General features: G+C 37.3%; 1 protein-coding gene across 8 annotated transcripts in view; it reads right to left on the bottom strand.

Annotated features, from left to right (window-relative positions):
- THSD7A (thrombospondin type 1 domain containing 7A) overlaps positions 1-26032 on the bottom strand; it is a 773396-nt gene that overhangs the window by 195128 nt on the left and 552236 nt on the right. For 7 of the 8 annotated variants that reach the window (XM_087861023.1, XM_087861022.1, XM_087861024.1 and 4 more), the window contains 3 exons: positions 9912-10160; positions 6823-7004; positions 2916-2984 (listed from right to left, as the gene is read on the bottom strand). In XM_087861023.1, coding sequence (XP_087717149.1) covers positions 2916-2984; positions 6823-7004; positions 9912-10160 — 500 coding nt within the window. The remainder of the gene's footprint in view (positions 1-2915; positions 2985-6822; positions 7005-9911; positions 10161-26032) is intronic. The other variant, XM_087861025.1, reaches the window with a different exon arrangement.

Genomic DNA, 26032 nt, shown 5'->3' with positions numbered 1-26032 from the left:
TGCTGTTCATCAACTAACTGTACAGTGTTTTAGTCATGTATTAATATTGCTTCATCATATCTAGACTTATTTAGATCACCCAGATGTCTATCAAATTCTTTGCACATCTTGAATTCTTCTGATTCTGGTTTCAATTTCCTTCATCTTAAACATTATCATTTAGGAGCTCTTTCAGTGAGGGCTTAATAGAAGTAAAACCCTTTCACTTTTGTCTTAATTTTGTCCATAGTTTTTAACGGTAGGTAGCTGGATAAATAATTCTAAGTTGACATTTATTTTTCTCTCAGTACTTTCAACATACCGTTTTTGTTATTTTGCTTTTTTGCAGCTTTTGAGAATTTCACTATAAATTTTTTAATTTCTCTTTAATTTCTGTCCTTTTCTTTATTCCTTTTACTTTGTCCTCATATGGTTGATGAACTGAAATCTCCCTATACCATATCTAAGCGTGCATATATTATCATACTGCTTGGAAATTCCTTCTCGATTTTGTACATTCTTGTCTTTCATCAAATCTAGAAAACTCATCTTTTCTATACATTCTCTTACTCTGAACCTTCTTGTTTAATTCTGCATGACTTATTTCACTTGTATTCTTAACTCCTATTTTCAGTGTTGCATTTTGAATAATTTCCTTACATTTTCTTGAGCTTATTAACAACTGTTGAGCTCAGTCTGTCTAATCTACCCATTTATTTATTTCCAGTAAAAGCACTTTTTCAGTTCTAGAACTTTTTTTTTCTTTCTTTTTTTTTTAATCTGGTCCTTTTTGATTGAGACTCATTATATTTAATGTTTTAATTCTTCCCTTTACATCTTTAGTAAGTTCTAGCATTTATCTTTTATGGTCTCTAACTGCTATTTCCAATATTTCCAACATTGTGAGTATAATCTTAATGTTTGTTAGCTATTTTAAATCCTGTTTAAAATGGATTATTTTTCCTCATGTAGTTTGCAGTTTTGATGGTACAGTTTATCTGGGGAAATGCTGTGGCTCACTTTAAGGTATTCCCATCTTCAGAGTTTTTGCTTTTCCTTATGTCAGGCAATCCGGTAGTACCACTGATGCCATTTCTTGCATTAATTTCTCAGCTTTGTGGTCTTTGGACTCATGCAAGTACCATCAATTTGAAACTTAACTAACAAGTACTGAGTACAGGCCCATAGCTGAATTCCTAGGAGACGTTTGTTCAGACTGATGTTGAGGCTGACCTGCTTCCTTGTTCTTATTCTCTATAGGTAAATTGAGTTTCTCTACTCATTTGTTGGTGCGATAACCCTTTATGATTGATGAAATAAAGCAGTATTTCTGCTTGTATTCTTTTTTTGGCTAAAAGTTTCACATCATACGCCTTATCAGCGTCATTCCCCCTAAATCCCCGTAATGTGTAACCCTCCCCGCGTATGTACCATTACTGACTGAGGGCGACCACGGAAAGCTCAACCTTCTTGGTTTTGGGAAATCATTTAGTTAATCAAGACCTCAGTTCTGCACTTAAAAGCATTTAAAATAATACTGTATCCTGCCTGTCTAGATGTTTTGTAAGGGATGATTTTCAGCTATTCTAATCCGCCATATTACTGGAAATGGAACAGAAGAATCATTTAATAGGTATTTTTAGGCAAATAAAGTTAAATAATGCACATAAGGACACCAGGCCAAGCAGAAATGAAAATGAGGTTTCCTGATTATCTGTCTAGGGTTCTTTTGAAAGTAGCTTCAAGATGAAAATTCAAAAGAGGTTTTTAAGCTATTATGTAAATAGAAAAGAGAAATAAGATATATAAAACACGTTCTCTTAAATGAGTGGCCGAACTGAAGCATAGTGCCTGAATTTTGACTTTCCTCATTTGATCTAACAACTAGATCATGTTTCCTTTATTCAAAGTCAGAGGTGTGAATAATTGTTTATTCAGGTGTTTGTGAATATAGCCCCCTGCTGAAATAAATAATTTTTAAAATGCATTTGAAATGTTTAAGCATTTTACAAAGGGGAGAATAAACATGTCAAACAACAAACGTTTGTTAAATGTCGACTAAGTCAAAGGTATTATAAGGCCTTTTTCATGTCTGCATGGCTTCCAAACTATCTCATTTTATATATATATATATTTTTTGATTGTTTTTTTGGTTGAATACTTCTTGATATCTCATTAGTAAGCTCCTGCTCTACTAAAAATTCTAAGTTACCTTGAGGGTAGACCACTGACCAGCTTAATCTAATTCCCAGCATGTTAAATTTTTATTAGCTCCTTTCCCAGCAGCTGACACCTCTTGGCATCTCACTTTCTGTTTTGTAATCTACTCATCACAAATTTCATAGGGTTAACAGTCTTTCTCTCCTACAAACTATCCTGAGAAGTAATTTCCAAGAAGTATCTGACTTTTTCAGGGATTTCCTATGTTTTAATTATTCTATAATTGTTATCACAGTGCTTTTTACATTCCACTGCATCCTTGCAGGCTGTCTCTAAAAGGTAGCCATGGTGTGATTTAGTTCCTTTCTCATTTACCTTATTAAGATTAGTAGAGCACAAACTGATATATTTAGAAATACGATAAATTATGAAAAGTGTTCATACTTTCATTAATTTATCTCAACAAAAGTGTTCATAACCAAATTTTATATATCTGTATATATAATTATGGTATCCTAGTGACATTTTTAAGTTGGTAAATTTAAAAATCTTTTTTGTTTTTCTATAATTTACATCTAGATAATGATGCTGTAGAAAGTCAAGAAACAGGAAAGCACTTCTATCTCAGGGGTCAGCTTTGATACATTTCTAGAAAAGTAGAAAGTAAAAGTAAACCACTATCTTTCCTAGATGGTGTAAGGATTATCTCAGGAAATGTACAGAGAATCTCTGAACATATTTCTGATTGAAATGGCATGTAAAATGTTCTCACCTACCTGTTATTTCAAAAGTGATGGATAGGAAAGGTGCAGCACTAGACTTCGACGTACTCTGATATTTACTTTCTGAAATAACAGGGAAACAGCACCATAAGCATAGCCTTTTTTCCCCCCCCCAAAATAGCTTTGACTAAAGTGGGCTAGTTTGTGGAAACCACAGATAAACAACTGTAATTGTAAATAATCTGCATTCCACTTAGAAATGGTGACTATTTTATCTCCCTGTTTCTTTGCAGAACATGGAAAATAAGAACTCTTTCTTCATCTGTCTACCCATTCACAGTTCAACCATCCTTCCATCCATCTTTCCACTGATTGTCCAAACTTTCTGCTGGTTTATCTTCTTATATGTCATCATACAGCCTCATTATCCAGGCTGTTTTTCTTAACAATCTCAAATCCCACAGACCTTATCCAGATTTCAGTGCAGATTTTTTGATATGTTTTCTACAGAAGAATGTTCTAGTTTCCTAAAATATGTATCACAGAAAGTTTCATGGTGCTTTATAACCAACACTCTTGGTTCCCCTCATTTAAAAACATGTTCAATCTGTATCAAAAGAATTTCTTGAATTACCATAGCTAAAATCTACTTTCATTTCACTTTGAGCTCTTTAAATAATCAATTCATGTTCATGCATCCAATGATCAGCAACATTTTCATCAGCTTTCTAGCTACTGCTAACCTCCCGATGGGCAAGGCCTCTTCCTGCCATATTCTGATAAGGGTAGATTTCATGCCAGCATAAGTTGAACATTCTTCACAGTCTGCTGGAATTCTGGTCAGCCAGCTGAACAGAAATTGTCCAGAGTTTTACTACTAATTCTTTTCAGTAGAAACTCCTCAAATCTTTCTTCTGAGGGAGTGGAAATTTTGTTCACCTGAACACTGTAGGGTAAAGGTTGTCAGGATTGGGAGGGATACCTATGGCCTGCAGCAGTCCATGAATAAAATGTGGACACTCTCCACTATCAAAGTAGATATATTATTCCTATTGCTAGCAGACACTATCACCAACTTAATAAATATTCTGATGATATAATTCAATTGGCATAGGTAGGATACTAAGTTGTAAATATAATACATAATACTTTGTGACTACTTTAATAATACATATTTTGATTTTCTGGAAATCAAATATTTTAGCTCCAGGGGGGAGAATTTTTATGGTGTGGTGTGAGTCTATTGAGAGTAGTGAATACACCAACGAATTAAGGGGTTTAACGTGGCCCTGTCCTTGTACTAACGTGGTCATTACCACTCTTCTGTGTAATGTGATGTGCCAAGACAATAAAGGAATTTTATGTGAATTTAGTATCAGTATTTCTGTATCAGGAAATTTTATTTTGAGTTAAAGTATTTTATTTTGGGTTAAGGTATTTTTAATAGCTTGGTTACATGTTAAAACAAGACATTTATTCATAGAACACATAGTGAGAATCTATAAAAGCAACAGTGTAGACTTTGTTCTTCATATTAACTACAATATGAATTGTTCTTGGGGTAGGTTGTTCATGGTTACACAATCAGGATTACTTGAAATCAATGCCTTCTTATGAGGACTGATTGAAGAAGTTATTTTGAGAACTTTTCCTCTCTTTATAAAGTAAGCTTTCATTCTTTAGCATTTATTGAAGGAAAACAGAATGTGAACAATCCTCACAGCCCACTGCCTAATTATTCTCCATTCACACATATTTATGTCTTTACATGTCACCCTTGGGATGCTAGCATATTGAATAAGTTTCCCATTGGGAAATGTTAAGTGCTTCTGGGGGGAAATTCATATAGCCTCAGTTCTGAGGGAAAAAAGAGCTTCAATTTTTAGGGAGAATTAACTGTTTTTAAAAAGACTATATGGAGCTTATTAGTATTCTTGGTATTTGAAATGAAAGGACACAAATTCCTATATACTTATATGATAAATGGTAATTTTTGGCAAATCGATTATTTCCACATCCATGGATCTTTGCTTGGCATTTGCTTTAGTCCAACAGACACACCTTAACAATGATATTCTTTTTGTTTTCCTTTCATGCTGTGACTTTTATTTTTGGTGCTCTGCCATGCTTTGACGGTGACAGGGAAACTCTATGGCAAAATGATTTAAAAAAATAACCAGTTGCAATTCAGAATTCTGAAAGATCTTTTGAAAGTAATAACCCACAGGACATAATTGACATTCAGAAACTAAAATCTGATCCACCTCTAGCAATGAAATTATACTACTCTGAAAGGACTGCTATAATAAATCCACCTAAGAGTGTTAAAAATGTAGCCATTTAAATGGCCAAGAAAATATTAATGTACTAACATTACATGTTTTATGCTACTTCCTTACAACCTCAAGATACATTAGTAGTAAAATGTATCCCTAGGCTAGATTCCTAAATGAGCTGACATGCTACTACAAACAATTAAATTTTGCAAGTTGCAAATGCAGAACTTCAGTGTTTAATTTCCATGAATTGCTGGTCACTGGCACCGCTCATTTTGGGGGGAGGCAGAGGAGTCCTCTCATCTTTTACTTTTTTTTGAAACACCCATTTCTCTTGGTTCTTTCCCTTCTTTTCCAGTCCTCCATCAGATTTCTTCTCTGAATATTCTCATTTTTTGGGTCTTTATTCTTATTCTTTTCCCTTTCCAACCCACATATTTGCTGAAATACTACCGTATCCTATTTACAACTTGCCAAATACAACATACTCATCTTTCTTGGCAAGATTTCTCTTTTGTTTTTGCTTTTCTTTAACAGCGTGCTTTAATATACGCTGTCCCCTCTCCCTGGCGTAAACTTCCTCTTGCATTCCTGACCCACTTGCTGTATGGAATGTGTGTGTCATCACTCAGCTATAGGCCACTTCCTCTATGTTTCTGTTTCTATGATACCCCTACAGTTATTCTAAAACTCAAATTATAATGCATTCCATATTGTATTATAACTATATATTCTGTGCCCTCATGATAACCATGAGCACTTTCCTGACACAAAATTTGTACTGATATTTCCATCCTCACTACCTTACACAATTTTTGGAACTCTGTTGGCAACTAATAATTATTAAATGATCTAATAATAAGAGCCCTGCTATCCCTCAAATCTAGGGAAGGTAAGAAGGTCTGCTTATTACATTGTTTAAAAATATTCCTATTTATGCGGACTTAAGAGTAACTAATTGAATACACACTTGATCCAATAATGATTAGAATTTTAGAGCAATATTAATATACTAATACATACTTTAATCATTGGCCATGTTGGACCCACTTATCCTTTGGTACACTTACCAAGTCTGGTCCTCAAATTGAGATTTAGACTTAAAAAAGTTCTAAGATATGTCTGTCAGGTCAGAGGGTTTAATCAAAGGGTTTTTAAAAAACGTCATGCCTTTGAGTTAATTTTTTTTTTACTGTTATTGTATTCTACACTTATTCCGTATTTATTTCATTTAAATTCACATTGACAATTTCAGTCAGTACCATCCTTTTTTCAATATTTTTATTTTTCAACCATATTATAAACAGCAAAAGGGGCTGCTCTTTCACAAGCAGGGTTTACATCTAAGGAAACCCTGGACTTTAGAATATATATGAGCATCCTATGTGTATATTTATAAGATGCTTTATTCTATTTTTATAATTAATTACTCCTGCTAAATTTTGACTCAGAGCCTGCGGTCAGACTTGTCAGTAAATCAGAACTGACCAGAGACAGAATTGGATTAAGTTTTTTTTACAACCAAAATTTAAATTACTGTTCACCGTAGTGAATATCAACCATGATGTGAACAGAATTATGGCTATTCATGTTCCAAATATCTCTATCACCTATAATCTATCTCCCTGCAAGGTGATTCCATGCTCAGTCTCCATGCATAAGTCCTTAAGAAGAAGACAGTTTACCTTCTTTGTCCTTGTGGGTGTTTAAGTGTGACAGGAGGTTTTCATTGGCCTGCACGCAGTATACCTCGCGTGTCTGGACCCCTCCCCCACAGAGGGCTGTCTGGTTGCCCCGCCTCTTGTCCTGCTGACTGAGCAAAGGGTCCACACGGCACTCGGTCCACTCCGTAGTTCTCCAGCCATACCTAAAGAAAGAAAATGCTGGTAGTGGCAACCATTTTTATTGAGTAAAACTTTGCTCTGCTTTTCCGATATTTTTTTTTTCTCAAGATTAATCTAAAAAACACTTTCCTCTCGAATCAACCATAGGCTACTACATCTGTGGTGTGGATTCAGTTTCAATTTCTTCCCCTTCGTCCTTAGCAGTGCTCCATTTAAAGAGGAGTTAAATTTAGGATGATCCTGTTTTAATTGCAATTACTGGAAGTTACTTATAAATATTTTATGAAAAGAGAGCATCACGCTGAAAACATAAAATTTTATGTTCAATTAAGCTGAACTCGGGCTTGCCCTTTCCTGATGCTTATAAACAAAGGAGGAGTGACTCTGGGAATGGAAAACATTCTAAATGATGATCAACCCAAACATTTGTTTTGCCTTTAATAAAATGCATGAAAATTGCTACTTCATACTGGATCAAAATTATAATTGTGTGTTAGGATTAAAAAACATAACAATTCAGAGTTTTCTCTTTATTGTCAAGAATGACTGTTTTTCTGTAGCGCTGAGAATCCCTGATGAGTGCCTGATGAATGTTGAAAAGAGCTGACGTTTCTAATCAGTGGAACACAGGAAAGCCGATCTGCGGTTCTAAATTAAAGCTCCAATCAACATTATGATGTGAAAGAAATGTCGGGGGCTTGTCAGCCCAACACGTGCTTTAAGGAGATAGCCAGGGAACCATTTCCCGATGCCACTAAAGATAGAAAGTGATGGCATTTCTCCACCTCGAGGAAAATGGATATTCTAAAAGCACAAAGAAAATGGCTCATGTAGCACTCTGTGCTACTTTACCCAAGATGCTTCCTCAATAATCAGATTAACAGCCAACACAGGTACAAATGGATGTGCTAATGTTCATCTCAATTAGACAAAAAAGTTAAATGGGCCTTCAGATGTCTGATCTAGGTGCTTTGCTTTGCCAACGGTAGTTTCATGACAGTCAAACTGACCTTCATATCACATGGTTTTCATTTTTATAAGTGGCTGAACACAGGTGCAGGACTGGGGTATCAAGGAACAACGCCCTTGACATATGTTTATAAAGGAAGTACAGCATTCAAGTAAATTAAAAATGAAAAACAAAAAACAAAAACAAAGCCATGGATAATTAATGCCCTGAGTAAGAGGGTGGAGTGCGGGGCGGGGGGTGGCAAGGAAAGTCCAACCAAACAAGTCATTCATTAGAGGAGTTAAAATAAGAACTGTAGGGGCGCCTGGGTGGCACAGCGGTTAAAGCGTCTGCCTTCGGCTCAGGGCGTGATCCCGGCGTTCCGGGGTCGAGCCCCACATCAGGCTCCTCCGCTATGAGCCTGCTTCTTCCTCTCCCACTCCCCCTGCTTGTGTTCCCTCTCTTGCTGGCTGTCTATCTCTGTCAAATAAATAAATAAAATCTTTAAAAAAAATAAAAAATAAAATAAGAACTGTATTTTTTATAGAATGGAGTCTGAATGTAGGGCATCCTAGGATTACACTTTTCCTAATGTAAACTGGTCACACAGGCTAAAAAAGAAATGCTACCCTCCAAAGGGGGAGAGAAGAAAGAGATTCAGAGGATATATTTATTTTGTTAGTGATGTTTGAATATCTGAGAGCATAAAGAATAAAACACCCAGCCTGAAGCAAAAAAGGGAGATACTCAAAGGAGACAAAACACAGGAGATCGTGACAACTTCCTCAAGCCTATTATGTAGAGAGGAACACAGGGTCACTGGCACAAGCAGAGAAGTTAGGAAGGAAACTTCCTGCAGTTTTCAGTCACTTGTTACATCAGGAGAGAATGGATGATTCCAAAGTGCTGCGTAATTGAAGGTCTCATGTAAATCATCACTATCTTTGCTATTACTTGTTATTATTGTTTGAAGTGGTAGTAGTAGGATTAATTTTCCTCCTCACTGGCTAATGAAGTTCACATTGTATGCATGTTCTTTAAATGTTTGGAATATTCCAGAAAAGCTTTCAATGAAGCTTGGGCATGTCTCTGAGAAACTAAGATTCTCTAAGTTGTTTTATATTCTATATTCAGACTAAGCTCAAACGTATTTATTGCCAAGATAATTCACAGTAACGTTTTTGGAAATATTTTTTAAGGATAAAAAGAATTAGGATATACTGCTAAATATTTCAGAATCAGCCTTACTTCATCGGAATTCAATAAACATTTATTGGGCACTTGCTGTGTGCCAGGCCCTGTGATATATGCTAGTGATAAAAAACAAAACAAAACAAAACAAGGTTAATAAGCATAATCCTGTCCTCAAGGAGCTTCAAGTCTCATTGTTTGGTGTAGTATCTTACTCTACTCAACAGGATTTGTTATCTATAGTACTGAAATTTAAATAGGCCTTGCTTAATAAGCAACAGGAACCTATATTGTGAAAGTTTGTTTTACGTTATAGAATGGGGGTTGACAAACCATGACCCAAGAACCAAATCCAACCTGTCTGCTGTTTTTATAAATAATGGTTTACTGGAACAGATCCATTCATTTGTTTATATATGATCTCCTGTTCCAATGGTACTGTTGAGTCATTGCCACAGAGACACCTGTGGCCCATATCTTCCCCTTTACAGAAGAAATATCAATCTCTATTACAGAAAATACATAAACAGAGAATTGCTACTAAAAATCTAAGACTTCATGGAGATTTGGAAATATAGCCTGCTAAAGAAATGTTTATTCTGTAAAACCAGAATTCTTTAAGGACAGTGCTTGTAAAAACAGTATTTCATTTTTTTCCACTTAGAATTTGTAAAAATCCCTATTTCTCAGCATACTATTCAGTTAGCATCAACTGGATAAGTGAATGTGGGGAGACACACAATTTGGGGAGACGTCACAGCAGCAGAAGCTGCGGTCCTTATTTACTCACGTGGCACAGGGGGCAACTGCATCTCCTTGAGACACACAGGGTTCTTTTTCTTCAAGTTCTGGACACTCTTTCTCGCTGCCAATAGGAAACTGCCTAATGATCCGTGTCCTGACACGAGTGCCTTTGGGGGACGCCGCATCATGGCACGTTTTGGAACAAGGACTCCATTCTGACCACTCTGACACCTGGCACTCTTTGGTGATCACACAGGACTGGAAGGTCATCGGCAGCTTCTCTTGCTGGCAAAAGCTGCAAAAGAACATTGGTATTCTCATCACAGACTCATAAGCAGTTACGAACTTTGTCTTCTACACTCTAGAGTAAAATAAGCTTGGACATTTTTATTTCTACTTGGAGGTACAATTCCAATTTCATTGAAAATATATCAACATTTATGATGTGTAAAAGCAGTTAGACTCAAAGCTAACATTTGCATTTCCTCCTATTTTGTAAGAGTTGTTAAACTATTCATAGGAAAGAGAAAATAAAGGGACTAAGCAAAATTAACTGAAACTAACTTCATCATATTGTTCATTTCACTCATTCCAGATTTGTTTTAATTTAGAAAATGTGAAACCAAGAGCTATTAACATATAATTTTCATTGTTGAGTGATTTAAACAAACATGCTTGGCTAACTTAATACGATACTGTTTTAACTAGAAAATATAAGGTTAACATTATTTTTAATATCACTTGAAACTTTAGCTGCCACTTACAATGACAATATATGCTTATTCAAATAGATCAACTTTTCTAGTTCATATTTTAATATGCAATATACATATGGGTATCTTGAATATATCATAAACATTAGAAATATGTCTGTTTATGTATTAAAGAATACCAGTGAAGTACTTATGTTCAAACTTTTCTCTCTCTGCTCTTACTTGAATTAGAGGAATGTTGGATTCTAAACTAAAATGTATACATATGAAGATGATGTTATGAATGTCAATGACTATGGGCATATGCACTCTGAGTGGTTTTCCTGGAATTGGATGGCCTTGTGTTGATTCTTAGTTGAACTCTTGCCCATTCTCAATAACCAATGTTTACAAGACACAGGCAGCCTGTCGCCATGACAGAGCCATCTGTTCCAGTGGGAGAATGTACTGATAATTCTGTCTTGTCATTCAGGTGCTATATTTAACTATGGTAATTAACCATACGAGAGGCAGGTCCATTCTAATGCAACAACTCACATTCAATCTTCTTAATTCTACTGGCATGTGTACGAAAATTGCATTCCTAAGAGACAATTAGAGTTCAAAGCATCAAAGTCAATTTGTCTGAGTTGAGAGGTCTGGGGAGAAGAATCATCCGAGAATAGTGGTAAAAGCGCCCTGTGAGTCAGCTCTGTTTTTCTTACAGCAACAGAAAGGATCAAAACCCAATTTTTACTCAAATGGCATGTACTGATTATTAATAATACATGAGGTACAACACTAACTATGAAGCAAAACTTCCTCTGTAGTAAGTTTTCATTCTTATACTTACGAGTTCATTCACAAAAATCAGACAAAATAATGACCAGATCATCACCTCTATAATGCCTCTCTTTATAAAATTCTCCATATTTTATTTCCTCTTAGATACATTTCTTATCTTTCATGAGATTGTCTTCATATAAACATGCATATATTGTCCTCTATGTAATACTTTCTAAGTTCATGTTCCATGTGCAGGCAGAGGGATTGACAATTTCTTTTAATCTTTTGTAGAGAATTTGACCATCAGCTAACTACCTCCAGTTAGTTACCCTGGTAATCCAAGTTAATTAGGTTACTACATCGTATTATTTATCACAAAATGGCCCCTTTGGATAAATTCTGCCTGCACTGGGGAAGCTACAAATATCTGGTAGAAAGCTACAGCTTTGGGCTTCCCTGAATGTGGCTACTCTTGGAACAGGGCTTGTTTTTATAGGGACCTTGCAGGCCATGACCATGGGGTTGCTTCAAGAGATACCTGCTTCTGTGGATTATGAGACTTTTAAGCCAGGGCAGCTCTTAGGCCTGTCTGATGTAGAACTTTTCTTCCATTTGAGCTCTGTTGCATGGATTTCTATGAGAATTCCCACCAGATGAGGAACGTCTGAAACTACGATCATGTCAAGTTCCTATTCTATATCCTTCCAAGCAGACTTGATGCCAAATGTGGCCTCGGGTAGTCATGTGTGTCTTGGGTATATGCAACCTAAGTTTAAAACCTCACTGGAGACTCCCAACAATCCTTTTATATATGTACCATTATTATTTCCATTTTATAGGGAAGGAGTCTCTGAAAGGTTAGGGAACATGTTCAAGATCATATAGCTAGTTAGCAGTAGACTGGAATTTGAACTTGGATTTTTAAAAATCAGAGCCCATTTTCTTAACCATTCTTCCTCCTTGTTCCAATTTAAACTGTAAATCTTGGTCTGTTAGGGCAAATGCGTTAGTTGAGGCCAATGCCAAAGTTACCGGCTAATTGTCAATCAACTAGTATTGCTAGTTCACTACCCCAGGGTTTGTACCATCCATGCACTTCGTAAACGTGCTGCTTGTCCTAAGGAGGAATTAGTGATTATGGAAAAGCCAAAACAAATATATTTCCTTGGTCGGTTAGTCACTATGGTCACTATGGTGAATTTTAAACAATGTATTAGAATTTGTCAGATTAAGATAAAGACAATTTAGGGAGATATGAAAGAGAAGAGCCATTGGTTGGTGGGAGAAACACAGATTTTTCCTTGACCTCAATGTAAGGAGTTTGTGTTGTACAGTGGAAATAGGACTGGAATAAGCCTAGGTCAGATCAAGGGCAGTTACAATGATCTGGAAAAGCACTTCCTGTGGGTGAGAGCACCACTTCAAGACGTGCAGCAAAAAGGACATTATTTGTATTTTATATACATTTTGATAGTGAGGTAGAGGGTGGAATATTAGGGCACAAGATTGGAGGCGGGGAGACTATGATAATGATTATGATGATGTCATTGACATAATATAATGCACATATCAATAAATAGAATCATATATTGAGCGCTTACTATGTGCCAGGCAATGCTCAAGCAGAAAGGTATGATCATGAACATGAGATTAAGCTTCACTGAATGTCTACTATGAGCCATGTCCTGTGTTGAGTTTTACCTATAATATCTAATTGTAATCCTCACAACTACTCTGTAAGGTGGAAAGTCATTTGTTTGTTTATTTGTTTAAGATAAGGAAATGCAATCTAAATGTCTCCCCTACATCTAGCAAATAACAGAACTGGGATTCCAACTAAATCTTTCTGCTTATGAGGTTTGTAAAGGTGCAACCAAGGTGATGGCAACAGGAATTAAAAGGAGGTACCAACTATAAGAAAAGACGACTTAGAAACCATGCAATCCAATGGACAGTTGAAAGGGTTAAAAGAGGAGGAGTCATTAAATAGCTTGGAAGTTTTTAACTTTGGCAAACTCGTGAGCAACACTGCATTTCTTTGAAATGGAATGAGAAGCAAGTTTCTGGCAGTTGATAAATGAGTTTAACATTAATGTCTTGATTTGATATGGACATATCCAGGACACATCCAACAGGCTAACAATCAGCAGGCAGATCCAGAATTAAAGGTCAGGGTTTAGTTGAAAGTTCTAGATGGCTTGTATACTTTTAATAATCATGAGCACATCAGAGTTGAAAGCCAAGGCAATAGGAGGGTCTGAAGGCTCACACCCTGGGTATGATTTAGGCCTTGGTAAACATTTTGTGAATGTTAGTGAGACTAAATAGGGTCAACTAAATGACCCGTGGTTACTAAATTTTCAGCTGCCATCCTGTACCAGTCTCTCCTTTATTCTGGCCAGGCAAAAAATTGACCCTAAGAGCTTAGGGGTACTACACATTTTGGTTCATCATGAGAACATGCCCCTCTCGTAAAGTCCAAGGCATGGGCTGTGCCTTTGCAAGGGTGGCTGGCAGAAGATGTGATGGTCACTGCGACAGTTTCCTTTTCCTTTACATGGCATGTTCAGGATAGCCCCGGTGACCAAGACTTAATGCAACAAAAGTCTGGCTTTGAGAAAGAAGCAGATGTGATTTAGTGCACCTTATATCAGATAGAAAGTAATCAGATAAATATTGAAAAAAATGAAAAATTGGAGAGCAGAGTTCAATACTTGTCTTTAAAGAGACTTTACTAAGAGATGACAGAGCACTGACATTTTTGACAGCTACTTTTAAGCTCTGATTATCCACATCTTTAACATTTTTAATTTCAGGTCAAGGTTAAAACTGATAAATTATAAGTTTCATTTTCGATAATTTGAGTTATTCAAGTTACACACAAAAAAGAAAGCAGTTGAGTTCAAATCTTTTTTTCCTAAAATTATTTCTGTAGCCCATTTAATAATTATAACATCTGTGAAAATATACCTTCTTTCTAAAGGTAGTCTAATTTATCTCCTAAAATACCATTATCCTTCTTTAGCTTCTTAAATAGAAACTTCTAAACAGCCTCATTTTCTTGGGAGCTAGTCCCAACTTTCCTTTCTGGTAACGAAAGCTCTCCATAAGCTGTCACTGCTCCCACTGCCCTCCCTCAGCTTGTCACTTAGCCAGAATTAACTTTCGGTCCTGCTCCCCAGTAGCCTGCAGCTCTGCCTGCTCTCCTAACTGAATCCACAGAAGAATAGCCTGGTTCTTCTACCCACTTTTGTCTACACTATTTGCCATTTGGAATTTCATCTCCCATCTTCTTTGCTTCTCTGAAGCAAACTCTCTCCAAATCTAGATAGCATGTCCATCACTCAGGAAAAGTCTCCAAATATGGCCTGAAGTAACCCCTGCCCCAAACAGCACATTGTGAAAATAATTCCTTTTCACGGGAAGCAGATGAAATTATAGACTGGAAGTATGGCACCATAAGCTATTAGTAAGAGATATGTGTCCCTTATAAATAGGTAGGCCGAATACATTGAGGAGGCACCTTGTAAAACCATCTGACGCCTCTTTGCTTTGAATCTTCTTTTAATCCTTTTCTCTCTCTCCTTCTCTCTCTTTTTAAAGATTTTATTCATTTATTTGAGAGAGAAAGAGCATGAACGGGGGCGGGGGGAAGGGAGAAGTAGACTCCCCACTGAGCAGGGAGCCCATTGTGGGGCTCGATCCCAGGACCCTAGGATCATGACCCGAGCCAAAGGCAGATGCTTAACCAACTGAGCCACCCAGGTGCCCCACTCTCTCCTTCTCTCTTGATAGATTAAAAAAAAATAATAATAAAAAACAATCTTGTTCTCTTTCTGTTCCTAATAAGGCAAAAAAGAAAAGGAAAAAAAAAAAAAAAGAAAAAGAGAGTTATAGTTGTATGTCACCATGGCACTTTGTTTCTAATTCAGGGAAAGAAAGAAAGTGGTCAGAATGGCTTCACATCATCTTGTTGCAGCCTAACATCTGCAGTCTGGGGCCCTGGAGATGGAAACTGTTCCTGAAGGCTTAGCATAATCCAGAGTTTTGCTACTCAATTTTAGGTCTGTAGACCACCCGTTGTAATTAACTGGGAACTTATTAGACATGCTGAATTTCAGGTCCCCGGGCTGCTCTCCGGAATCAGAATCAGTATTTTAACAACATTCTCAGCTGCTCTATAAGCACAATAAAGTTTGAGAACACTGGTCTCCAGGTAACTCCCAACCACTCCAAAAATATAAGCCACTCCATATTTATAGTTGACAAATAAATCTTTATCAGTATTAGCCCTTACTTCTTAGATAACAGAAACTAAGTAGATCACACAATAAGATTTATTACCAGATATGAGATGGTTTATAAAATAATTGGATAAGCTACAGGAGAAGGCATCTAAACCAAGCCTCCAGGACAAATTCCAGCCCTCAGAATCACACCGCTGTTTCTCTAATCCATAAAGCTGCTTTTGTGGCTTCAGGAAGCCACTTTCCTGGCACAAACTCCCCCGGGGAATGGGTACTTCTCTCTCTCTTCCTAAGTATCTCAGCTCAGATTCCAAGCCCAGCTCTAGCACATGATTGGAGTGTAAATCACATCCAGGCTACAAGCAACTTTGAAAAATATGATAGAGTTTTTTTGCCTTTGTAGCACAGAAAAATCCTCCAAGAACAGTGCTATTCAAAAAGTGGTCCATGGGTGAGGGCAACTGTTTGTTAAGGATACAACAGGAACTAAGCCCAGGAGTCGAAAGGAAGTACCAAGGCATTTTTAAAGCAGTTTGAAGTCTGCAAGACTCAAGCACATGATCCCTGGATGCAATTCGATGACCAGGGCACACAGGCCGGTTTTGTACATGCAGAATTCCGTGGAGAGATGCATATGGCACGAGCGATCTATATTCTAAACATATACAATAGGACTGTGTTATTTGATCAGTAAGACATCAAGCAAAAACAAAAATGAAAACCAGCAGCCGACATCTGATCCTTTGCTGTAGAGAGCTGGAGAAGCACCACACTGGTGCAGTGGGATGGGATGATTGACGAGCCAGCCCACGTGTGGTAGCCCCTGAACCCAGCTCAATGCTACTCCTTCACGAGGCCTATAGCATATGATGAGCTCATGGGACTTTTCAGAAACATAAATCACTTTGGCACTTAAGAACGTATTATCTGTAAATAAGATTCATAGTAATATATCTTTTTTTGTTATTGTAGAATGAGTCTATAAGCACTTAAAAAATTCTTACTGAATTAAAGAACATGTTTTCTTCCTGTTAAGATGCAAATGCCTTAAATAACACTTCTCATGTTACAGGAGAATTTTCTATATAAAGGACTTTACCCTAAATCTTCTTGTAATATTAACAAGAATCCCCAAATTTTGTAATATGAAAAAATAAATTTGGTGTTCAGAGTAGATTCGAGTATCACTTTGTATAAAGGAAAACATATGCAGGCTTGTATACTCTGTTCTTAATTTGATTAGGTATTTTTTTCCCCCAAGAATCAAAGTGCTTGTCCCAATGCTGGCCAGAAAAATGTTAAGGGTAACGAGACTTAAAGCACTTACAGAGCACTACTGCAACTCTACCGATGACCTGAGAAAAAAAGGACATGCTTTCGGAGGTAGATGCATTTCTCACATGCACTAAGACAGCCATCAGCCAACTGGCAGTCATGCCTTTAGTCCCATGTCTTATGCTTACATATAAACAGATTTAATTTTAAAATTATATCCAGAGAATGCTCAGATATATTTATTTTTCCTACTAATATACTGCTTGCTTTTTCAATGAAAAAAATGAATGGACCAAGAGGATTGCCCAGTTTTTCCAAGAGGAGTTCCCAGTTTGTAGCAAGACAGAAAATGATGTTGTCACTCATAATCAAGAGACCCAAGATATTCCTAAATTGCTCCTTTCAAGTGGCATTACTGATCAGGTAGAGATTACTCTGCTTCATAAATTTCCCATATAGTGAAATTACATTTTCCTAAAAGACCTCTAAGGTCTCTTTCTTCGATAAAATTGAAGACTCTTAAGTTTTCCTAGTCTAACCAATCTAAATTCTCACCGGCTTGTGTTTTCAGATAGAATCTTTAAAAAAACACTTCTCCCATCTTTATATTCAAGCTGTACTCATTTTTTAAACACTAAATTGAATTTCCTGTAATTTACCATTTATTTATCAAGTTGAATGAACAGTTTGCAAATTTTCCGAGCTAATTTCATTCTCTAAGTGTGCCCTTTCCTTTACAGAATTCAGCAAGTTAGAAGCAATAATTCTCATGGAAGCAAAATGCATGCACAGTGAAACCACTTTCCTTATAAAGGCAGAGGTCTTTCCCCTTGCTTTGATGTCTGAAAATCTTTTGTTGAGTTGCTGGGGAATGTTGCCAAATGGTGTCACCTGCCAGCTGGAGTGATCATATGCTCCCTATTAAAGCTGAGGGCCACGCTGCTGGTCAGCAGCTGAATGTGAGACTATCAGCGCAGCACGTATTTAGTAATGGGATAACCTGCTACAGCAATGAGGCCTCCCTGGAAGGGCCAGTACATACATTTTCTATCCTTTCACACAGCAAAGGCTTTCATGCAGCTGCCTCCTTATCACCCGTGCCGTTGCAGGTGGCGAACCACAGTGCAGCTCCATGGCACAATCCCAAAGCCACCCCAAGCGAAAACTCTACATAGATTGATGAGGCAGGGTAAAACCCATCTACCAGACTTCTAAAATGGTGTTACGGGGCAGGATTAATTTTGGCAATTCTTCTCACCAGAGTCATTCTTTAACATTAAGGAATTTTTGCCTCTATTTTGAAAAACTCAAACAAAAAGAGAAGGAAAACATAACCACGGGGGGTATTTTAGGTATTATTGTGGGTTCTGTACCCAATTTCAACATGTGGAATCGAGGGTTTCCAATGAGTACCAATGAGCAATTCTTGGGCATGAGCAAGGTGTCTGAAAATGCAACTCAATGCTGACATTAACTACCCAGTTCAATCCTACATAACTGCCCCCAGCACCCTTCCGATGCCAGTTCCAAGTCCAGGTTGTCATCTGTGCTTCTGACCAACCAGCTACAGACCAGAAGTTCCCAAGACCACTTCTTGGGTTTGACAGAACTTGGGAGAAACATTTTACTTCCTAGATCACCAGTTTATTATAAAACGATAGAACTCAGGAAGAGCCAGATGGAAGAGTTGCAGAGGACAAGGCATGGAGAAAGGGTGCAGAGCTTCCATGCCCCTTCTAGGCCCACCGCTCTCATCCCACCCAGCACATCTGCATGCTCGCCTAGCCTGGAAGCTCTCCAAACTCAATCCTTTAGGGGTTTTTTATGAAGGTTTCATTACACAGGTACAATTTATTAAGTCACTGGCCATTGGCAACTGATTTAATGTCATGCCCCTCTCCCTTTCCAGAAGGGTGGGAGGTGGCACTGAAAGTTCAGACCCTCTAATCACAGGGTTGGCCCCAATGACAATCAGCCCTCTTTAGGTGCTTTCCAAAAGTCACCTCATTAACATAAAAAAAAGGCACCTTGCTCATTATCAACATTTACGAAATTCCAAGTGTTTTCGGATCTGTGAGCCAGGAAATGCAGATGAAGATCAAATATTATTTTTCTTATACATCACAATATTCTGTATGAATTATTTAAAAGAATTATCAAGTATCAATTCAAATTTTTTTCATTTTTATTATGGTCAGTTAGCTACCATATAGTACATCATTAGTTTTTGATGTAGTGTTCAATGATTCACTAGTTGTGAATAACACCCAGTGCTCATCACAACACGTGCCCTGTATCAATTCAAATGTTAACTGTCATAATTCTCATGACAAATGGAAGGCAGAGAGAAATCAGGTCAAATATATCCAAGGTAAGGGACAGAAGTTAAAGGCAAGAAAAATTTGGGACAGTGAAAATGACTGGAAAAAATTTTTTTAAAAAAGATCTTATATATTTGAGAGGGAGAGCAAGAGCATACATACATACAAATGAGCAGGGCTCGGGAGGGGCAAAGGGAGAAGGAGAGGGAGAAGCAGACTCCCTGCTGAGCAGGGAGCCCCAAGGATGCAGGGATCAATCCCAGAATCCTGAGATCATGACCTGAGCTGAAGGCAGACGCTTAACTGTCTGAGCCACCCAGGTGCCCCTGGAAAATTTTTCTATGTTGACTAAAACAGTGGATTCCATAAACATTCACCTAATCTGCCCAATTCTCCATTTCTCTATTGCTTAAGCTAGTGGTCCCAGTGATTACTGAAACTAGTACACCACTTAATCATAAAATGTAATTCATAATTCATAGAAATGTGAGAAAATCAATGTAATTATTCTAAAAGAATGCCAACTCTTCTTGCTTTTATCGCTGATGCTAGAGTATTTCCCTTTTTCTCTTTCTCTGAACTTTCATTCTCGTAGATGAACATTCATAACCATATCTTCAACTGAAATAACTGTGGACATATTTCTATTTACCTCAAATCCAATAGCTCTCAAATGGGATCTAACATTTCCCCCTCAAACTGGCTTGCTGCCTCTCCCGTTCCTCCTGATTCTTCATTGTCAACTCCACGCCTGCCAATTCGGCAGCAAGTTATCACAAAATACTTATGCAGAGCATCCTTCCAATCAGCTCTGCCCTCCATTGCCACTCGCACAGTCCTGAGCCAAGTATTCTTTGTCTGGTGACAGGAGTAGGAGGTTGAGCTGCCATTTTTCTTTCATTTGTCTTCTGTATTGTCCTGCACTGCCCTGTCAGAATGACTTTCCTGACAAACTTTTATTTATCTAATTTATCACCTGTTCAAGAACTCACAATGGCTGGCTTAGCATTCACGGCACTCAGTTGGACCCCTTCCCCCTGACTTCCAAGGCTCTTCATAGCATCCCTAGCATCTTCTCAAGGATATGAAAATGTAGAATGCGGCTTACATCCATCCAACTCCTCGCAGCTCCCGTTCCTCTCTCATTTCTTTGGGCTGCCTCAGTCTTTCAAAGACCTGCTCAAGCCCACGACATGTTTATCGAACACTGAATTTAACAAAAAATTTTAAATACTGAATTAAAATTAGCAAATGATATGTCCAGAATCGAGGACACTTATGTGAATAATTCCTGTGACAAAGAGACAGAACTGCTCCCTAAGAACAGTGGACCATTAGGATAGGCAGAGAGGGTGAACGGGTTCAGATCAGCAGCAGAAGATCTGCTTCACAGAGGGGAAGGATTACAAAGTGTTATTGTTGCCCAAAGTGTAAAGAGCTGCCTAAAACGAGACGAGGTCTGGGACACTGGAAGGAGGGTCTAAGTGAACGTCTATTCGGATAGGGCAGTGTGGCCTTAGAGGGGAGGCTAAAGGGACTTTAGTAACAGGTATTCCTGGACCCTTACTCCCAGTTTATCCAGACATGCTTACTTAGTCTATTGTTTTTTGTTTTGCTTTTGTTTTTGTTTTTTTAAATATTGGGGCCAATGTTAAGTTTTTCTTAATTAGATGTTCTGGTGCCATTTTTTTTTTTCTCTCTCTTTTTACCTAGTGAAAGAAAGAAAGAGAATTTGGCCTGGAGAGAATGGAAAGACCTGCATACTTGTCCTTCATAACATGATCTCGAACAAATCAGTGATTTTCTCCAAGTCTCTAAATTAGAGATAGCAGCATTTGGCTTTTATATTTGACAGCATAATTGTGAGAATGTGAGTAACAGATATAAAACTACTTGAAAATGGTTAATTCCTACAAATGTGAGCTTTCAAGATGATGGCAAAGATGAGGCAAATAAAGTTACATATTTGAATCTAACTTCCATATTAACTTTCTTCGCTGGAAGCTACCTCAAGTCAACCTAAAATTGTTATCTCTGCTGACAGTAAAAGGGGCATTTGATGTCTTACTGTCTGGTTCATCTCTAATTTCTGGGTGTATGATACTACTTTCTCCTTACTGAACTTTAGTCTTCCTCAAATATTGCAGCATTATTTTATTCATTCGTTTATTTTGCCTCAATGCTGGGGAAGAAATAGTGACATACACTCAACTGATAAACCACATGATGCAGATAACCAAATAGAAAGAAATCATTGTCAACGCAGTGGGTACAGGGAGTAATGGGTATTTTAAATGTCATAAAACTAGAGAAGAGGCTTTACATTGCAAGATATAAAGAGTTCTTGAGAAATAGTACTTTAAAACATCCTTCCCACTACTCAAAAACTCTTTAATAAATTCTTTAAATATGCAGTCTGTAGGATGAAGAACACAGTTTGATCAGTTCTTTCTACACTGAGAGAAATGGGAAAGCTAAATCATTTAAAAGAAGATAATTCTATTTGCTGTTCCATAAGACATTCTCAAAGGCTCCCAGAGGCTCAGGAAAAAACCAAGACATTCAGAAATAGGACTTAAAAATCAACATCTTTAGATAAATTGCAATAAACAGGAAAAATGAAAAGTCATTATAAGTATATGGGAATTCCTGCCAGAATATTTGTTCAACTTAATGGAAAAGTGCCTGTTGTTGGCTTCATTTCTATCTCGTCATTTTTTTTTTCACTGTGTTCCAATATACATACGTTGTAATCTCAAAGTTATTTCTCTTCAGTGGTAGAAAGCTCTTTTGTTGAATTAAAAGTTACATGGAAGAGGATGCTTCAGAGAGATTAATAAAAAGGAGGAGGCAGATTCCCTGTTTAAATACCTATTTGAAGTGTTATAATACAGAGAGGGTTTCAAGTTATAAATTGAAGTCTGATCTGGCGTCTAATAACCAGAGTGAAAGAATCTCATGTTTCAACTTCAATTGTATATATTTGTCATAACTATGAGAATTTGGAAAGATATTTTTCAGTTAAAATGCAAGGTTTTTTTTTTTTTTTATTGCAGGTCTATTTAAAGTGTTAGGAAAGATCTAACTAAATCAACATTTAATGTGTAATAAAAGAAATGAATCCAATTTTTATTTTAAAGAAGGAAGGCAATGCGTTAACTATATGCAGATGGCACTTTTAAATATATAGATTTTCATTTTGGGAAGGGAGGATTGACTACAATGTTATTTTATTGTGTTATATATTCTATGATAACTGATTAATAAGGCTATTCTTCAGAGTATATTAATTCTAATATTAATGGATAACTGTGTACTCAGGCAGGAGACCTATTATATTACTTATAAAAATAATTACTGCACATTAAATGTTTACAAGGTAATAAATATTCATGATCAATTTCATTAATATTAATAATAACCATCATCATTGATTTAATGGTTTGCTAGGCATTATATCTCATTATTCGTTCAGAAAAGCTGTTATGCATACTGTATTTGTAACCAAATGCAATAAATTTATAGTTTTAATATTAGAACATAATTTACTGGGCTTTAAACTTCCTGAATCAAAGCAATATATAAAAACACAGGAGGGTGTTGAAGGTGGTAGGTTAATCCAGGATGCATTGCTATGACTGGCCTTAAGTTTCATAAAAGCACACAGATATACTTGTGTGTGTACTTTATATGTATATATAAACCCAAAATAATATCCCTAACTGATCTTTCAATTTTTGCAGATAAGGTAACTGTGACCCAAAAATGACCTGCAATTTGCTGAATTTATAGAATTGCTGTCGCTGGCCCTCTTGTTTATAAGTGCTGCCCTCTTAGGGCCTGCGGAGAAACCGAGTCCTTCATGACAGCACGCCCAGCCCCAACCTATTATATCCTGAACTGCCCAAGGGAAAGCTACTAGATTCTTGCTGCTGGGGTTCCATGCCCCTCTGGGTGGACTTACTAAGCATCATCCAAGATGACTCCATGCTGTTCTCCCTCTTCATAGCATGGTCTTCCTAGAGTCTGTAGGAAACAGCCTTTGCCATAAGTATCTCGGAGAGTTTAGGACCTACCCCATCAGCCCCTAAGGGCACAGCAGTATTCTGTTAGCACTACCACTGCAACGTAGTCAATCAGCCCAATCTAACTAGATTACTGGACCCCAGGAAATGGAGAGGTCTCAAGGAAAAGCCTCTTATTAGCTATGAGGTAAAAAGAGTAGCTGCTCTTTTCAAAGAACTTCACAATAAAATCCTTCTTTCTCAGCACTTTAACTCTTTTTTATATTTGTTAAATGTTTTTGAGGATCAAAAACTGTCAAAAAGTATTCATATATATATACATATATATATATATATACACATATATACATATATATATATATACATATATATATACATATATATATATATTTGAATCACATGTGTTTTTTAGATACCCTGCATATTTGCAAACAAGCATCCTTAAACATGTTCATGTTTATGTAAATACATGTATGCAATCTATCAAAGTATCAGAAATGATTTTATTGGATCATATATTTTAATAAGTTTTGATAGTATTATCAAATCATCTTCCAATGTACAATCTTAATTTTTATGCTGATCAGCAGTGTATGAGTCCCATTTCATCAAATCCTAACCCAAACTTGATATTATGAAATTTTATATAGTCTTTAAAACTGAAAGGGTGATAAGTGATTAACTCACTGCTGTCTTACTTTGTACTTCTCTGAATGTGAATGAACATCTTTGTATAAATTAACTGGCTTCTTCTACCTCCTCTTTGCTTTCACATGGTGAGAACAGGAGAGTTTCACTATCTTACCTTAGGGTCGCCACAGATTTTTATGCAGGGATTTTGCTAATATCATCATGCCAGAGGCCATCTATATGGATGACACATGCTCATCAATGCTTGCGATCAGAGAGTAGCAAGTACCTGAGAGTCACTGGTAAAACATTTGAGCATTAGAAGTGGGAAACAGATGAGATATAAATTCAGAGGATTCCACCACAGTGAGTTTTCTGAGTGTCCAAAATCTTTGGCAGGGGACATCCACAGTGAAAGGCAAATTGCTGTACCTTGCTTCTCCTTACACAAAGGAAAAGGCACAATGCTTGGTGGAACTCATTGGATTATAGAGAGAGCATATATAACACTTAGCTCGTTTGATCTGATGCATTTACTAGGAAAACCAAGTAAATTTGGCAGTCTTGAGTGAGGCCCAAAGCAAACCAAACAAACCAAGCACTTCTAGCTCATGCAGACTTTTGCACCAGTAGCTCTGAACCTGGCTGTTACGGCTCAGTGGAACCAACAGTCATGGAATAACCACAACAGACGGTCTCAGATTTTTGTACAAAGTCATGCTTTTTCTTTAGACCTGAATACTGCCCCCGTGAATGTCAGCCATTTTCTTTCTCTAGTCTCCTCAGGGCTTGTTCATGGAAAAGGTACACAGGCTGGCAAAGGTAAGTGTTTTGCATGAGCTCAAAACATGCACTTCCCTTCACCAAAGTTAACTGGATGCTATCATTCTGAGTGTCTATCTTGCCAATGGCAGTGAACAACCCTGAGCCCCTGAGCCTGAGCCCCGGTACAGCACCACACTGGGAGAATCTGTGATTGGAGGTAGATTAAGCCTTTAATCCTGGAAGATGGGGGCAGTTGGATCTCACTGGTATAGACAATTCTTTTGGCTATGGATTTGCCTCCCTGTTCACCATGCTTCTGCCAGCACCACCTTCTAGAGATTTACTCAATGCCTTCTCCTTAGTCATGGCATCCTACTGCTTCTGACCAGGGAACTTGTTTTCTCCAGTGAATGAATGAAGGCAATGTTATGACCACAATGAAATCTACTAGTCTTTACATGTACCTCGTCATCCAGAAGTAATTGGCCCCGTGAAAGATAGAACAGTCAAAAGTAGTTTCAGCTGAGGTGCCATCTGGGAAATAACAGTTGGTGAAGTTGGGAAGTTTTACCTGAACCGGCAGCAAATATATGGTGCTATTATTCCCAGAGCCAAAATATATATTTCTGGGAACCCAAAAGTAGGCTAGGGATTGACATCTAATGATCCACTTGAAAAATTCTGGTTTGCACCTCTTTGGACATCCTGCTTTATAGGTTTTAGTTCTTAAGTGATGAATGTTTCCACAAGGAGACAGTATTTCTAGTGATTCAGAAGCTGATACAACCACAGGCTGTGTTTGGCTCTTCCTGTCACTAAATCTACTAGCAAAAAAAGGGCAGGTGTTACTTAGTTGGCTGTGGTGATTGGTTCTCATCATCGTGGGCAAATGGAAACACTGCTTGAGAATGGAGGTGCATCCTCGTACTGCTGTCTTTAGTGCTACGAAGGCATATCCAGCAAGCTTAAGTGAATGGGGCATTAAAGTTTTGGGTCACTCCACTGGAAAAAGGTTCCTGAACAGCTACTATTCTAGCTGAAAATGAAAGGACAACTGAATACACAATGAAAGTAGTATTCACTGAAGTACACATAACATAGCGATGGCCTTGTAACCACTTACAGAAACCAGGGCTATGCTAGCTTTCATTTGTTTTCTACCACATACACATGTTCATTTGTATTAATCATATTAATTTTTCCTCCCTATTGTCCATTATAGTCTATATGGGGCATGCTGGTGGTGGATAAGGTCATAATATATATTTATATAGATTTTGGATTGTAGCTGAAATATCATCTAGGGATGGAATTTAGTGACTAATTAAGACTGTGGGGAGTAGGTGAACGTATTTTCCTTTGTGAAGATTAGTGCGATTTCAATAACATGTGTGTTACCATGATATTTGCAATATTAGGATGGGAG

The sequence above is a fragment of the Ursus americanus genome, chromosome 3, assembly GCF_024610735.1.
Source record: "Ursus americanus isolate L20-20 chromosome 3, mUrsAme1.1.p, whole genome shotgun sequence".
Classification (NCBI taxonomy): Eukaryota; Metazoa; Chordata; class Mammalia; order Carnivora; family Ursidae; genus Ursus; species Ursus americanus.
Note: the sequence above shows the minus strand (reverse complement) of the source record. Positions and strands in the feature narration are given on the sequence as shown.